The sequence below is a fragment of the Cryptomeria japonica genome, chromosome 10 (genome assembly GCF_030272615.1).
Source record: "Cryptomeria japonica chromosome 10, Sugi_1.0, whole genome shotgun sequence".
NCBI classification, from domain to species: domain Eukaryota; kingdom Viridiplantae; phylum Streptophyta; class Pinopsida; order Cupressales; family Cupressaceae; genus Cryptomeria; species Cryptomeria japonica.
The window spans coordinates 465,619,317-465,635,916 of NC_081414.1; the positions used below are offsets into that span (position 1 = coordinate 465,619,317).

Consider the following 16,600-nt stretch of genomic DNA (forward strand, 5'->3'; position numbering starts at 1 on the left):
TATTGATGGAGTCAAAGATAGAGATGGAGAATGGGGAGAGGAAAATGGAGAGAGAGAGAGAGAGAGAGAGAGAGAGAGAGAGAGAGAGAGAGAGAGAGAGAGAGGGAGGGGGGGGGGGGAGGGGAGAGGAATATATAGATATGGAAGACAAAAATAAATAGTTGGAGAGAGATGAAGATATAGAAAGATAAAGATAGAGATAGGAAGTGATATATAGATAGAGGGAGAGATATAGTGGTAAAGAGAGATAGAGATAAAGGGATAGATAAAAGAAGTGATAGGGAGAGATAGATATAGAGAGGAAAATATATTGATATAGAGGTCCAAAAAGAGGGAGAATGAGAGAGGTGGATGGATAGGAAGAGGCATGCCTAGAGATTAGGGGGAGAGATGAAGATAGAGAAAAAGAGGAGGGAAAAAAGATGGAGCAAGGGAGAGGGGAGATAAAGATAGAGAGATATATAAAGGAAGAGGGAGAGATGAATATACAATTTTAACTTAATAAAACAATTAATCGTTGAAAAAAAGGTGGAAGAAATAGAATAAGTAACAAAAAATAGAATATCTTATAAAAGAAGATAATATTAAACGACATTCTTATCAAAAGAAAATGGTAATAAAAGAAAGATTTTAATTTAAAATTTAATTATTCTATCATAATTAAAATTTTAATATGACAAATAATTATAGATTAAATTAATTATAATAATTTTTAATTATTATAAAAAGACAAATAATTATAATAATTTTATACTTAATTAAAAAAGAAAAAGAAAAGAAGAAAAAATAGAATTAAATAAAGTTGGTTCTTTCTTTTTCAATAGTTTATCTTTTCTTTTTTAAGAAACTTTAAAAAGATAGAATATTCTAATAAAAGAAATAATATTAAGAGATATTTTGACTAAAAGTAGAGAACAATAAAATATTGGTTTTTTTAATGCATATTCTTTTCTAATAAATTATATTAAAATGCATATTTTTATGTGAAAGACATTCCTATATGAAGTGAACCACCTGCTTATTTCTATTTCTATAGTCTTGCATTCTTCTCCTCAATTTTGAACCATTGATTTTAAGAAGTAGGTGGTGAGCATGGCTTTGGCATAATGATTATAATATAATACAATTTTTATAATGAAAAAATATATTTTTCTTAAAAGCATAATCCTAATTTAGTTTAAAACATTTATATAATTATAATTGTAATAATAAAGTTAATCTCAATATTACAAGCTCTCTCGATGTCTTTGTAGCGCCTCCCTACGTTTACTAGGGTTTCGGCAAGTTCTTCTGGTGGGAGGGAGTGCAAATATGGGTCGCCATTTGTCTCCTTCCCACGTTTCCCACAATGTGACGGTGGTTATGGGCGCAAGGGATTTGAGGCAGCTAGGAAGATTCGGCTCGGGGGTTATGAGCAAGGAGAAAATGCCTTTTGCAGTAAGAGGAAAGTGGTCCTCTCGGAGGCAGGTAGAGTGGGTCATAGGTCGATGGCTTTGCCTTTGGATAAGGGGAAAAAAGAAAAGAAAGAAAATCAACAATTCTTTGGTTTCAAGGGTACCTACAACGGGGACTTTCCTGAGTGTTGGGAAGAGCAAGTAGTTGCTAGAGCAACTATAAATTTGGATGTAGAGACTGCCAAGGAGGTTTATGAAAATGAACAATACTTTGCTAAGTTGTGGTTGATAGGAAGGTTTCAAGGCTTATGGCCAAGCCTTGGTGAGCTTCACAAGTGGATCTCAGAGACCTGGGGCCTTGTTTTGGAGGGGAATTTGCAAATTTATCCAGGTGCTCGAGGCTTCTTCGTGGTAATCTTTGACAACTTGGAGGATAGGAGCAAAATCTTCTGCAAATCATTCTGGAGTTGGGAGGAAAAACATACTCTGTTGTTCAAACCCCAGTATGTAGCTTTTAACCCAGTTATTGAATCATTTGATCGGATCCTGATATGGGTAAGACTCCCTAATTTACCATTACAGTTCTAGTTCGAATTTTGTTTCAAAGATGTGGGTGATTCTTTGGGGAAATTTTTAGGGGCGTATAAGGGTTCTTTGGATTATTTTCACACCACTTATGCACGCATCTTAGTGGAAATGGATTCATCTAAGGCCCCTCCTGCAAAATTAGTTCTACAATCCAATAAAGGGATGTGGGTTCAGGCAGTAGATTATGAAGGTATTCTCTTCATATGCAGAAAATGCTTCCAAACTGGGCATTTAGCAACCAAATGTGATAAACAAAGTATCAATAGGAAGGCATCTTGGTGGAGGGAGGTTTCCCCTCTTCATTATTTAGTCGAGAAGGATATGGGGAGCACTCAAAAAGAGATCACAAACAATGAATCTTCATTGAGTGGTAAGGAGAAACCATATTTGAAAGCCTTGAACAAGGAGGTTTACAAGGGTAAGGAGGATAAGCAACAGGCAGATTCGTCTCCTTCAAATCCTGGGATGATGGAAGAATCAAACAAAATAGAAGTGCCTCCAAAGAATTCAACCGAGACGGGCACCATCAGCAGCTGTGAGGTTACTCACAAGGAAGCAGTGAGGAGCTTGGGACTCTCGAGGGTCCCCCTGAGCTCAATACAAGAGAATCTCTCCCAAGAGGGAGGTTGGGAGGAAGTTAGAAGAAAGAAGGAAAGGAAGGCTCCAAAGGAGAGCCATTGCACCCCTGATCTAGATCCTTCGCATTTTTCTACAATGTTTCCAACTATGGCTGGATAGTAGTTTGGAGAAATGGTTGTCTGATAGAGTTCAAATTGGGTCAGACCAGTTTTAGGAATTTCAAATTCTCCTTGCCGCTTCTGGACTCCCTCCATCATTTTATTTTTAGATATTCGGGCTTTCTCTATCTTTTTTATCTATAGCTATATGATTAGTTCTAGTTTATTGCTTGAAAGTTTCTGAGTTTGGCAAGTATATGTAATCTACTACATCTGATGTAGTTTTGGATCATAGTCCAGAGTATTTTGATCTGGAAAGCAGATGTAATACTCCCTTTTAAATATTTATAAAATCTTGGCTTCGGCCTTTTATTGAGCAATTTTTTTATTTTTTTTTCTCAAATTTAATTATTAATTTGCAGTGTAATATTATATTGTTTTTTATATTTAAATGTAATATTAATTATAATTGGTTTTAAGAAAATAATTATTAATAATTATAGAAGTGAAAATAAACATTTTTTTATAACTTAATGAAAAATATTTAAATTTATGACTTAAAGTTATTAAATTATTTTGTATATATTAAAATGATTAAAAAATTTATGATTTTCAAAAAGTAATTAAAAATAGAATGATTTCAAAAAATATATAGAATAAATTTTTAAAGAATAAATATAATGATTAGGCTTATTTTTTAATAGAAATATTTGTATATAATCTTATATTTAATTTAATTTAAAACGAATCAAGTCTTATAATTGGTTTTATTTTCTATATTTTCATATAAAAATAATTATTAAAATTTATGTCTATTTAGAAAAAAATATTTTATTTGCAATATTATAAATAATAAAAAACGAAAAAATATATTTAAAATAGGAAGTTTAGTTTTTTAAATACAAAGAAATCCAAAAAAAACCTAAAAAATCTATCATTCCTAAAAATTTGCTCCTATAACACCAAAAATTTTAAACCAATCATAGTGTAGATAAATAATTTTTATAATATCTTAAATTAAAAAATATAAATCTCAAGATTTTTGTTAAAGCAAAAATAATAATCACTTTTGATTGGTGCAAACTAATTGATTAAAGTGCTTCAGTGAATGCAATAGTATTGCCTACAACAAGTACTAATAACATATATATATATATATATATATATATATTACTCGTAAGTAACAATAATTAATTAAATTAATCTCAAATCAAAGCTTAATAATAATTTAATAATTAAATTTCAACACATAAAACGTGAAACCCAAACTTAACATGTAAATACACATACCACATACCTAAGCATCAGATAACTGCCTAAGTGGCGTTCCAATTAGGTTGACAAATGACAATAGATAATGCTCTAAAACCAAGCAAGGATAAGGGTAACACTGACGGGCCTTATTACTATCTCCACAACTTCCATCAGGATAATGTAGGCACGCTCAAACTTGTGAAACTAAGTGGATTCGATGCCTTGTACCTGCAATCTTGCACCACCGTAAAAACATACATACATATATCCAACATTTACATGCACACTGGTGGAGGAGAGTCATGACATTCCTTGTCTTTCCGAAGTGAGTGATGGAAGGTCATCCTCGCACACCCCATACAAACTCATACACATACATGAAAACGAACACATGATATAACACTTACATACAGTAAATATGTCAGTCCATGGTCAATACATAAGCATAAAATCTAACATCTAAACATCTATAAAGATATAATGCATAACCAACATTTATTAAATCCAAAACATCATAGCATAGTATCATGATAAAAGTCATCAAAACATAGAGTATCATCCAGCCACATAAACAATGGAAAAAGTCAACCAGAGTCAAACTAGGTAAAATAGAGTCTGAACGAGGGGCATTACAGCAACTCACACCAATAAGGTCTCTTTAAATGGAGAAAAAGATAAAAATCACATGGGAAAAAAACCCTCTCCAAAAGCAAGAGATGCAAAGGAAAAGAAAAGGGTACATCATGTGACTAAGATGAAGGACTCCAAGTGGCCCCCAAGTAAAAAATCGGTCGAAAAGTACAATAAATATCCCCCCATAAGAGAGACAAGAAGAGACGATGTATCCCCCCCATAATGAAGAAGCTCCAATGTCGAAGATGAAATCTTAAGGATGTATGTTGATGGAGATCCAAGAGTAGAAAACCACGTTCCTCCCCTTGGAAAGAAACAAATCAAGCGGCCAAGGATGAAGCAACTCCATGAAAGGATATGAAAGGAACAATCTCTAGATGTGTATCATGGAAGACTGCTCAACTATCCAATTGTTTGAGAAAAACACCAAATCAACTGAAGCAAATCCACATAGTTGTAAAGCACCTAGGTTTAGTATAAGTGAAAAACAATTAAATGACATAATTAATAAATAACTAGATAATTGTCGTAAAATTACTCCAATAGATCTTTAATTGTTTTGACCATCATAGTTATGGTACACTCCAAAAGAAAAATAGTTTGAAAAATATGCTAGTATCTAGTAGTAACTCAATACAAAGCATTGGTTAGGACAATTCTAGGTCTTGTACCTTGAGTTATAAATTTGTGTGTCCCTCGATCAATGCACATAGCTTACCAAACCACCTTCTTCCTCAAGTAATCCACCTTCTTCATCAAGCAATCACCTTGATTGAGTTTCTAGTTCCTCTTATGGTTTTATAATATTATGAGGTTGACTTCTAATCATCACATAACATTTCTCCCTCTACAAATTAATTTTTGCCTTTAGTAGCATGAGGTGTATCTACATCACAACTCACAAAATACTTAATCAAGAAATAGAGATATCGTTTATGAATACATTCATTTTTTTCTTATGTAGCATTGTCGATGTCAAAGTGACTCCATTTCACTTTTACTTCCTCTATGGTTCTCTTTCCTGAAGTTGATAAAATTTTAAATCCTTAAGTACATTCCATAGAAATATTCTTTCAATTAATTACATGGTTAAATTTTGTCAATAAATTTACATAAAACACATGGCAAGTTCACATGCTTGATCTCATGTATTTTAACTTTATCAATTTGGTTACTCATATTACCCATTATCTCTAATATAACATTTCTTTTTACAATTAACTTCAATATAGCATTTACACAAGTAGTATCATTTATTTTATATAGCACTTAGTGAATCCCAAACTATGTAGTCGTCGATTGTTAACTATTATATGACTCTTATGCTCAAAAAATATCTCATGATGACAATCATTCTTTCTAGATTGCATGAATATCCTCTTTTCTTTCACGAAATACAATTTACCCTTAAACAAAAATGACATCATCCCATATATTCGCAAATTTTAATCAAACAAGAATACAATGTAAATTGATTAATTTCTATCAATATGGTATTTATATTACGTAAAGTGGATACAAATAATTTTAACATATATCAGCTTGTCACAGTGTCATGTATCGTTTCTATCAATCTATGTCAATAAAAATTAAGTATATTCTTGTGCCTTCTTTGTTCTTGTGTTTTTGCCTATGTTTTTATTTCTCTCCTAACTTCTTAGCGTATGTCATTATTTCTAATAGTTTGTTTTTGGCACCATCATTTGTTCTACCGATGACATTGTTCAAATTTGAAGTTGTGCAAGGTGGTTGACTTATTTTTTTGCAGAGGATATAAAGAGAAAATGTTTTATTCTAGAATCGTCATCTAAATAATTAATTCCTTTCAAAATCTATTTTGAGCACTTGTGTACAAGCATTTAAATCCTACATGAAAACCCTAGTGATTTTATAGGATAGTCTCTTATAGGGGTCATATTTGAGCTCCACTGAATTTCGACTCCAACTACATTGTATTGATCGGATTTACCATTGATGTTGGTAAGAATTTTCTATTTTAGTTATTCGTATTGCAAAACTATTTGAATGTAATAATATCATCAACATAATTTAGAACAAAGATTGAAATTTTATTTGTTACTTTTTGTTCATTAATAATAAGAAGATTGGGAGTTATTTCTATAATTATTGTTAGAAATGCAATGATATTATTGATGCATAAACAATAGTTTTAGAGACACATCAAAGGCAAGAAAACTTCATGACCAAGCCTTCTCTATGTAGGGGAGGAGTTTTGCATGTCATATATATAAGTACATGAAGCGAATAAGGTTTACTATTTTTTTTCTATTAAAGATGGTTTACCAAAAGAAAAAGTACATTATAACGATCAACTACTCCAAATAGTATCAGCAAGGATCACCTAGCAAAATATGGTAAGATAAAGTACTCATAATTACATCAGATACAAATACTAATGTGAAGTTAATCACAAGCACCAATAGCATTGTTATTGTATTGAACTTTGTCACGCTCATAAGTGCCAAGAGGTGGCATTATCAAGTTGGGGTCCACTTCTTTGAATGTGTATTGATCCATTGTCCTCATTTTACTAGTACCTTCATCTTCATTTGGTTTAGGAATTTTCTCCTTCTTGAATTTCTTGAGAAGTTCAAGTTCTTTTTGGTTCTAGTTATTCCTTCCTTGTGGGAAAAAGTGAATTGACCATATCTTTGTTTTGTAAATTGTGGTGAGGCCCTTGTTAATAAAAATCATAAGTTGGTCCTTGAGGGTTTCAAGAGTCGTTGAAACCTGAAACATGATAGAGAGATAGGTGAGATCACAATTGATATTAGTAAGATGCCTCTTTTTGTCCTAGAAAATCATTGCATTCCTCTTCTTCCAAATAAACCTCAAAATTGCATTAAAAAAAACAAGCCAAAACTTATTCAATTCAACAGTAAAAGAATCCACATAGCCAACAAGGATTTCATGCCATGAAAAGCCATAGGGATCAATCCACGTCACAAGCAATCCAAAAAAACAGACCAAATTGCAATTGCATATTTACATTAAAAAAAAAGATGTTCAAAAGTTTCAGGGACAACACAAATATCACAAGTTCTGGTAGACAAACCATAAGACTGTGAAACATGGTCAACTTCAATTTTTTTAAGTAATAACAACCATCAAAAACAAGCTTTCTTAGGTTTAACAGAATTATGCAAGATGTGAAGGAGCCTAATAGACCATTTGGTATCAAACCACTCAAGGTTCTAGGAGTTATTAATCCAATTACAAAACTCCCTTGAACCAATTGCAATAGATTACAATTTGTTCATTGTCACATCATAGAATTTAGAACCATCTTTCCATCAGATCTTGTTTAGAAGTTCTGAGTCACTAATCACTTGTTTCAAGAATGCTTCCCCCAAACCCATCTTGAGCATTGAATATGTTTTCTTATGAGTCAAAGGAATACCAAAGTCAAACCTCATATACTCCCAAGTCCTCAACTTGTTATTGACCATAATATCCTAAATATACTACACCCTCGATGAATTCCATATCTTTGTAGAGTAGCCTTGAGACAATGCCAACAATTTCCTATTAAGAACAACATTCCATCCTGAACACAAAATTTGGAGAAATAAAAAGATTTGTTCCATTCATTATCAATATCTAACTTTAGTCCAAGTCTTCCAAAGAGTGGCAAACGTAGGTGAGCCAAACCCCCTAATCTCAAAGTGGCCAAGCAAAATATCATGTAAATGCAAGGGACCCTGATGTTATCTTTCCTTAGTTTGAAGAGAGACAAATTGTTTTTGATCAATATATTTCAGGGCTCATCCCCATCTATGTCTTTAAAAATATATTTGGCAGCAAGTGCTAGCTCTTGAATCTAAGATCCTTGAGACCTAGGCCTTTCATTTGTTTGGGCATGCAACGCTAGCTCCAGTTGACAGAATGTTTCTTCTTGTCACCCTCTTTGTCTAACCAAAGATATTCCCTCAAAGTCTGTTGGAGTTTACCAAATTGTATATGAGCAAAAAGACAAGTTGAGTAACGGTATATGGCATGAGAAGAGATAAATTTTTATAGCATTTGTATTCTTCTTGCTATGGAAAGTAGGTGAGTTTTTCCATTTGATATGTTTCTTTTCAACCTTTAGGAAGACCCATTCCCACATACATTTTAGAGAGGGTGATATAGAAAATGGAATACCCAAATACCTTACAACCTTAGAGGGGTGAACCCACTAATAATCCTTGCTAGTATGCCAAATAGGTGGTTCTTTAGTCCACCCAATCAATGTTGATATGAGGAGGTATTTTTAGACCCATAGGTAGCACAAAAAATTTGCATTTTTTCTAATGTGTGATCAAATTTCATGTCTGATAGCTCAATGAAGAGAGTTGCATCATCAACGAATTGAGCATTATGTAATTACTCTTGATTTGGAAGTCTAATGCCCTTAATTAGAGGGGAGATAAGATTTATTCTAAGGATATAATGCATTGCATCAACAACTATAACAAATAATATAAGGGCAATTGTGCATCCTTGTTTAATGAATCTTTGGAGGATTATGGGGTTCGTAAGTTCTCCATTCACTTGAATTTGGGTAGAGGAATCACTAAAAAAAACATTGATCCATCTACAAAATTTAGGCTAGAAACCAAATGTTATTAACATATCAATTACAAAAGACTACTTGATCTTGTCATAGGCCTTTTCAAAATCAAGAAGGATCGTAGCAACATTTTGCCCATCATGTTTGACCTAGTGCATCCCTTCCCAACTAGTGATCAAGTTTTCCAATACGTATCTCCCCATTATAAATCCACTCTATGTAACTAAACCATTATTCTTCAATATTACTGCAAGCTTTCTAGCCAAAGTTTTGACAATTATCTCATATGAAACATTGAGAAGGGTGAGTGGCCTCCAATTCTTAATCAATATTTTATCCCCTTCTTTGGGAATTGGCTGAATGATTCCCTTATACATATTAGGTCACAAGGAGTTTCTCTAGTATGCATACTTGTACACCTACAATAGCTCAACACCTATCCAACTAATGTTGGCCTAGTAAAACCCAAAGCTAAGTCCATTAGCACTTAGAGACTTATCATTTGCTAATTATTTGATAATTTCTTCAATCTCTGAAATGGTAATATCCTTGTCAATCTCAATTTGAGAATAAATATTCTATCTTCTAAGGCATTAGCATCCATTTCAAAAGAGAACAAGTTCTGGAAGGAGTGTAAGGCTTATTTCATAAAAGTGGGATCCCTAAAGACAACCCCATTATCTTCAATAGGTCCAATCTCATCTCTATTTTGTTTATGTCTAATTAGTTTTAATAAGTACTTAGATCCTTTGTCCCCTTCTTGAAGTGTGTTGACCATAAGGTGGCATAATGGTTTCTATACATAAAATATGTAGAAGGGCTAGAAGACATTATTTGGCACAAAAGTGATGCGTATAGTAAGATATGTACATTCAAACTTGATGTGATTCTAAAGACGAACCACCTTAGAACCAATAAGATGGGGAATGTAGTCAAATGTTGGTGTGAATATTTTATGTTTGTTGCATAGTTTAACCATGTGTTCTTTATAAAAAAATTAATCACATCATTAACCAATTACTAGTTTAAGAATCCACATAGTTTTAGTGTAGTACCAATTTATTATGAACATTTATATTCTTAGTAAGTTGTAGAATCAATTTGTTGTGTTGCAATGGCAAACTATTCAAATTGTAATTGGGATGTTTAAAATGGTGATTGGAACCAATAGCCTCTATGATTTGAACAATATTTTCTTGTGAGATTTTGATCACTACAACCTTTGCAAAATACACAATATGTTTGGGTGATGCAAGATTGGTCAATCCTTGAGATGCTTTTACATTAGACACCCCAAGCAATAAATTTTTTAGAATAATGCTCAAAATTAAGTGAGAGAGGGTGTTGTGGTGACTTCAATCGGCATACTTCATATTCAAAAATTCATGTATCATATTTTGGACCCTTTCATTGGACTAGATATTCTCTCTGTATTCCTTCCTATTTCTATTCCTCAAGCACTCATTTAGAATTGTTCCATCCCATCTCTTAGTCTCTTATAGAATGATGCCTCCAATCTGACTTCTAGGATGATAATATATTCTTCTCTACATCCTCAGCTTCATCATATTCTTGTAGATTAACCACAGTAAATGTTGGTGGTATAACAAAACTCTAGTGATTCAACCTCATTAGCATTCTCAAAAAAATTGCACCACATTGTGCAAATGCTAATTTTTTTTGTCAACCCATTAATTCCATATTTTTTTCAAAAATCATAAACATATAAAAAGTTATTAAACACATAAAGAAAATTAAATTTTTCAACTTTATGGACCAGGTTTCATAAAAAATTAATTGAAAAATAAAAAAATTACATCTTTGAAATTTGCACACAGTTATCTATAATGGGTTTCAATTTTGTCAAAAAAAAATTAAAGAGGGCATTAGACATATCTCGAAAGTCAGTATTTTGTATTGACATTCACATGGCCTGGTACTTGCATGTCCAAGGGTAAGGGTCAGCTCACTAGGAATTTCTTAGAGTCAAAACCCAAAGCAAAATTCGCTTTGATATTTCACATTTTATATAACAGGTACCCATTTCTAAAAAATGGGCAATGGGTTCAATAGCGGGTAATTATTATGTTTAAAAAATAATAAAAAATGGATTTTTAGAAATGGGCACCCATTTTTGCGCTCTTTAAAAACAAATTTCCATTTTTTATGAAATGGTTACCCATTTTCAAAACGGGTACTTGTTTCTATTATAGTCATTATTTAAAAAATAAACTTTTAGGTAACAGGTACTCATTTCGATTTGGGTCCCAAAGGATAATGGATGGTTGTTATTTTCAGAACGAGTGCTTGTTTCTAGCAACGTTTTTTCCAATGAGCAAACTTCCCCCAAATTAGGACTCATCTTCTTGCACCTACCCAATTTTTTTATTAAAATCTCCCTTCAAGACTTCTCGAGAATTGTCAAAGGCTTGTATAATCCTATATTTTAGGAAACGCACTTCACAATGTGACAAATTTCACATCTCTCAACAAATATCTTCTAATATTTGATTGAAACATGAGAAAAATAGCCAGTCCTCTAGCATGCCCAATGTCTCACCTCCAATCTAAGGCTTCATGCATATGTTAAATCTAGATTTGTGATAGACAAATCCTTTTTCTTGACTACACTAAATTCTAAATTCTATTCTCATAGTTTTCAACAAGGTCTGCTTTCTACTCAAGGACTTTGCGACTTGAATGGTTACACCAACTTTATGATTGTGGACAAAGGAAAACCCTCAAGTACTCCAACTAAAGTGCCTTTGATTGAACTTTTCTTCACTATTAATAAACATCAAGAAAACCGTTGCACAAAAGAAAACCCTTGCAAGTACTTCATCTACTTAAATGCATATGATTAAGCTTGAATAGTATTCAAAATGAATTCCTTTGGAAAAAAATAGTATGTCCACTTTTGTAAGGCTTGAACAATTACATAATACTTTGAATGATAAATTAAATATTTTTTCTTGGATTCATGAACTTCTCGCTCAATTTTTTAGTGGATTTACACTCTTAACTCAAAACAACACTAATAGCTTCATTGCTAGGATTGTAGTCCACTTTAAAAAGCTTGTCAAAGTCCATAAGTATAAGTATGTGTGCCTTTATTATCTTCATTGATCAAAATTCTTTCTTATTGCAACTACTTAGTGAAAATTTCCGTTTTGAATGTAATGTGTGAGTAACACATATATCCCACAAAAGTTTCTATACTATATGGTATTGACCACTCAACAATGTTTGAACCTTATCTATACCCTTCTTTTGCTACTTATTTTAATCAAAAACAATGTTTGAACCTTCTATATACCATTATCAATTCATCTTGAAATATCACAATGCCCAAATATATTAGCTCCTTTCTCATAAAACTACACTTCATATTTATACACAATTTATCCCTTCTCTACTATGCTAACACTTGTTGCACATGTTCAAGATGATCTTCCCTAGTCTTGCTAAACACCAAAAATCATCCAAATAGACAATCAGAAACTTACCTAAGAAATTTTTTAAAACTTTATCTATCAATCTCATAAAGGTACTTGGTTTATTAGTGAATCCAAAGGGCATGTCTAGCCCCACATATGATTCATCCCTTGTTCTAAAAGATGTCTCTTGTCTCATCTCCTTCATGCATTATAATTTAGTGATACCCTCGTGAAATCAATCTTTGAAAATTAATATACTTAACCCAAACAATCCATTATTTCATCAATATGGAATAGTGTAAATTTATACTTGATGGTAATATTGTTAATAGCATGAAAATGTACACATCCTCTAATGTCTTCCCTTCTTCAATATAAGTACAAGCACAATGCAAGGGATCATAAACTAGACTTGTCGTCAACAATTATTCTACTTGTTTGTTCAATTTTGTACTCATTCTAAGAATCTTAGGTGATTCTTATTTGGAAAAATTGACCTTAAAATCAAATCCATGTAGCGTGAAATATTACACATTGTCAAAACCCTCAAAAAATTTATTGTCCAGGATATTCTCAAACTCCAATGATTCTCTTACCTCTAGCTCCTTTGAACAACACAACTTGGTTTCTTCTACTAGTGTAGGACCAGGACAACCAATGAATAACCTTACTCAACTTAAGAACTTTTTTGGCCAATAAGAAGATTATACAACCTTCTAAGATTTCTTCTTCAACCTTAAATGGTTTCAACTCACTTATTTCAACCCTTGGTAATGTTTAATGTTCTCTTTCTTTCATGATGAATGGCACAAACATCATACTTCTATGGTCTACCCAACAACACATGATAGTCATCCATAAAATCACACCACACCAAGCTTCACCTAAATAACCTCTTATGTGAACTAGCACCAAGCATTGCTTTCTTGCAATCACATGCTGACCTTGTTACTTCCATGAAACATGGTAAGGATAAAAATGTGGTACAATTTTATGTTCAACTTCTCTACCATCTTAGTGGACACAAACTTATCTATGCTTCCTCCATCTATGATCATATTACATCATTGTCTACTTGATTGACACTTAGTGTGGAATTTACTCTTCCTCAACCATGGTCGACCATCTTCCTTAGTAGATCTTAGCAAGAGCTTAGAGAAATTATTATGTTATCTCCATTTTCAAGTATTATGCTCTTTGTCTTACTAGTTCACTCATACTCCGTTGTGTAATGTGCACTCTCTTGTGAATGTGTCATTTGTTCTCTTATTTTGGGTATTCAAATATCATGTGGCCTACTTTGTTGCAACTAAAACAAGTACCCTTAAAATTTCTCCCACGACCTCCCCTAGTTTATGTTCCCTTTTATTAGAAGTCTTTTGTTTGGAGTCTTGTATCCTACCACTAGATTTTGTACTCTTCTTTTGTGCATAACTTTCTTGCTCCTCTACTCGTTTCTTTTTCCTTCAAACTTCACCCTAGGCTCTCTATTGCTTCTTGGATAACTTTGCCTTTTTCCTCAATGGATTGAATTGCAAAAAATAGATCTCATCTTAAATTTCTTTTCATAGCCCATTTAAATAGTAAGACGTTTTGTTCGCATCATCTTCCAGGTGCACTTTTCGAATTTTTGAACTTAGGTAACTCCTTAATGTATTCCTTGACAAACATTCATATTTGTTACAAATTCTAGAAACTTCAAATTGTAATTTTTTGGTAAGAATTTGTCCTTCATTTCTACCACTATCCAATCTCATCTAGTGATATTTTGCCTATTCTACGTTACTTCCTTATCTTTTTGCATATGTCCCACTACATGGCTACATGCCTCTTCAACCTAATGGTTGCATGCTTAACTTTTTGGGGGACTTCAATGGATTCAAACTTAAAATGCTTCTCTACCTTATCAACTCGTCATGAGCTCACTTCCTAAATAACAAGGAAGATCAATTCTAGATTTCTTCGTACTTTTATCTATGCCTCCACAATTTATCTTTTGCACTCATTTCTTCTTTTGAACTAGAGTCTTCCTTGTTGTATGGTTCCTAAAGTAGTCTCTTCTCACCATTGTCATCTTTAACTATGACCATTCTTCTTCTTTGTGCAATCATAAGGGATTCCAAGCTCACTTCCATAGCTTTTAGATGTCAGCCAATTTACCATCATGTTGTCCTCTTTGATTTACACCATCTCTCATGTTAACTATCCTCTCTCGTGGCTAACCTTCAATGAAACACATGCACAAGCTTTTGTTACAAGTTATTTCCAATCATTTTGTCAACGAAGCTACAACTAGGATTTGATACCACTTGATGCCATCATAAATTGACGGTCTAGTGAAAGGAAACCTATTCGTGCAACTCTAAAAATGGAAAATAAAAATACTAATAAAAGTGCAAACAAAAAGTAGATTTAGAAGACAAGTGAGATGAATAAATAATGATATTGTCAAAGGCTTTGACATGACGAGGAATATTAAACATTTCAACAATGATTGTACATGTTGCAATACTTGTCCTTGATACAGTAGGTCATTACGATGTTCAATAAAAATGCTTGTCACAATATTTCATACTTAGGCTATGTGTTAGATACAACAATTGTGTGCCTTTTGAAACCCTAAACTGAATGATCTTAAATTGTAAATCATTCCATGACCTTTGATCCCCTATGTTGCATTCTAAATGAGATGAATATTTTTTTACAATGAGTGCAAGCCATTAGGATAAAGTGCATTGACCACAAGCTGGCACAATATGCCATGCACATGATACATGTGGAAGGGCCCTTTTAGGATGAAAATGGTGTGTCACAAGATATTTGTATTGAAGCACAATGTGGAGTTAATCATGAACCTCACTAGGAATAATAAGCTTGTATATGCATTTGAATTTTTGTGGACAGCTTTAGTTTGTCACATAGTTTAATTGTGTCTTCTTTAATAAGAACTTTAGTAAGTCATCATTTACCAACACATAGTTTTGAAAATCCACATATTAGTGTATAATCAAATTCATCATGAATTATGATATCAATTGGAAGTTTTGGAATTATTTTTTAGTGTTGCATAGTAGGATATTCAATATATAACTTTAGTGGGTTGAAAACATGATTGGAACAAAATGTCTTTGTGGTGTAAATATTCTTTTGCAATGAGAATATGATGGTTGAAACCTAAATAAAATCTTGCAAAATTAATAAAATATGAAAAGATACTTTAAATTATACAAGATTTACTTTCCCTTAAGTACTTTTACATGATTGCTATATTTATATTATAATTACTCGTGAAATTATAATTCATTTATCATAAATTCCCAATGGTAGATTGGGAAGTGCAAAAAGTATCATAAGACACAAAAGTTAAAAAACATGTTATACATACTAAAGAGAATTTTTTAAAAAAAAAAAAAAAAAAAAAGGTAATATTTTTGTAAGCAAGTACATGAAAAAGCATCATAAAGTTGCACAACTAATTTAAATAAATCATATTAAGACTTTAAAAAAACAAATGTTCTTTAGAAATTGGATATTCAAGGGAGGTGTTGGAAAATATTTTGAATATGTTTACAATTGTATAATTTAGGGATCATGAAGGAGCTTGAAATCCTCTTTGTACACAACTTTACACAACTAATCAATAATATGTTTTAATCTCATTTTTTTAGGAAATAGAGAACGCATAGAGGTAACCATTACCATGAGATTTTACAAATCATTCTAAATGTTATTGTGGAATGTGGAACTTTATTAAGTGTTAAAGGGTTGCTTTTGTTATTGTCATTTACTTTTTTATTCTTTCAGTATGTTGGACATACAGATTAAAATGGATTTGATACGATTTTGTTTATATGTTTAGTTGTTTAGTTTTTTATTTTTAGTTTATATATAATAAATTTGAAATGTTAGGAAGAGAAATGATGGGACATATCAAGGAACAACATGGCAAATCAAATTTCAAATTAAGACATTGATTCAATCCGGGTTTTATACATTGTTCATATCAATTGCCTCCTCAACACGTTCTATTCTTCAGGTATTTAT

At 32.2% G+C, this 16,600-nt stretch overlaps 1 protein-coding gene across 1 annotated transcript in view; it reads left to right on the forward strand.

Annotated features, from left to right (window-relative positions):
- The window catches only part of LOC131063363 (probable rhamnogalacturonate lyase B), an 84,940-nt gene that overhangs the window by 67,798 nt on the left and 542 nt on the right, over positions 1 to 16,600 (forward strand). The window contains exon 6 of the mRNA XM_059212543.1: positions 16,466 to 16,592. Coding sequence (XP_059068526.1) covers positions 16,466 to 16,592 — 127 coding nt within the window. The remainder of the gene's footprint in view (positions 1 to 16,465; positions 16,593 to 16,600) is intronic.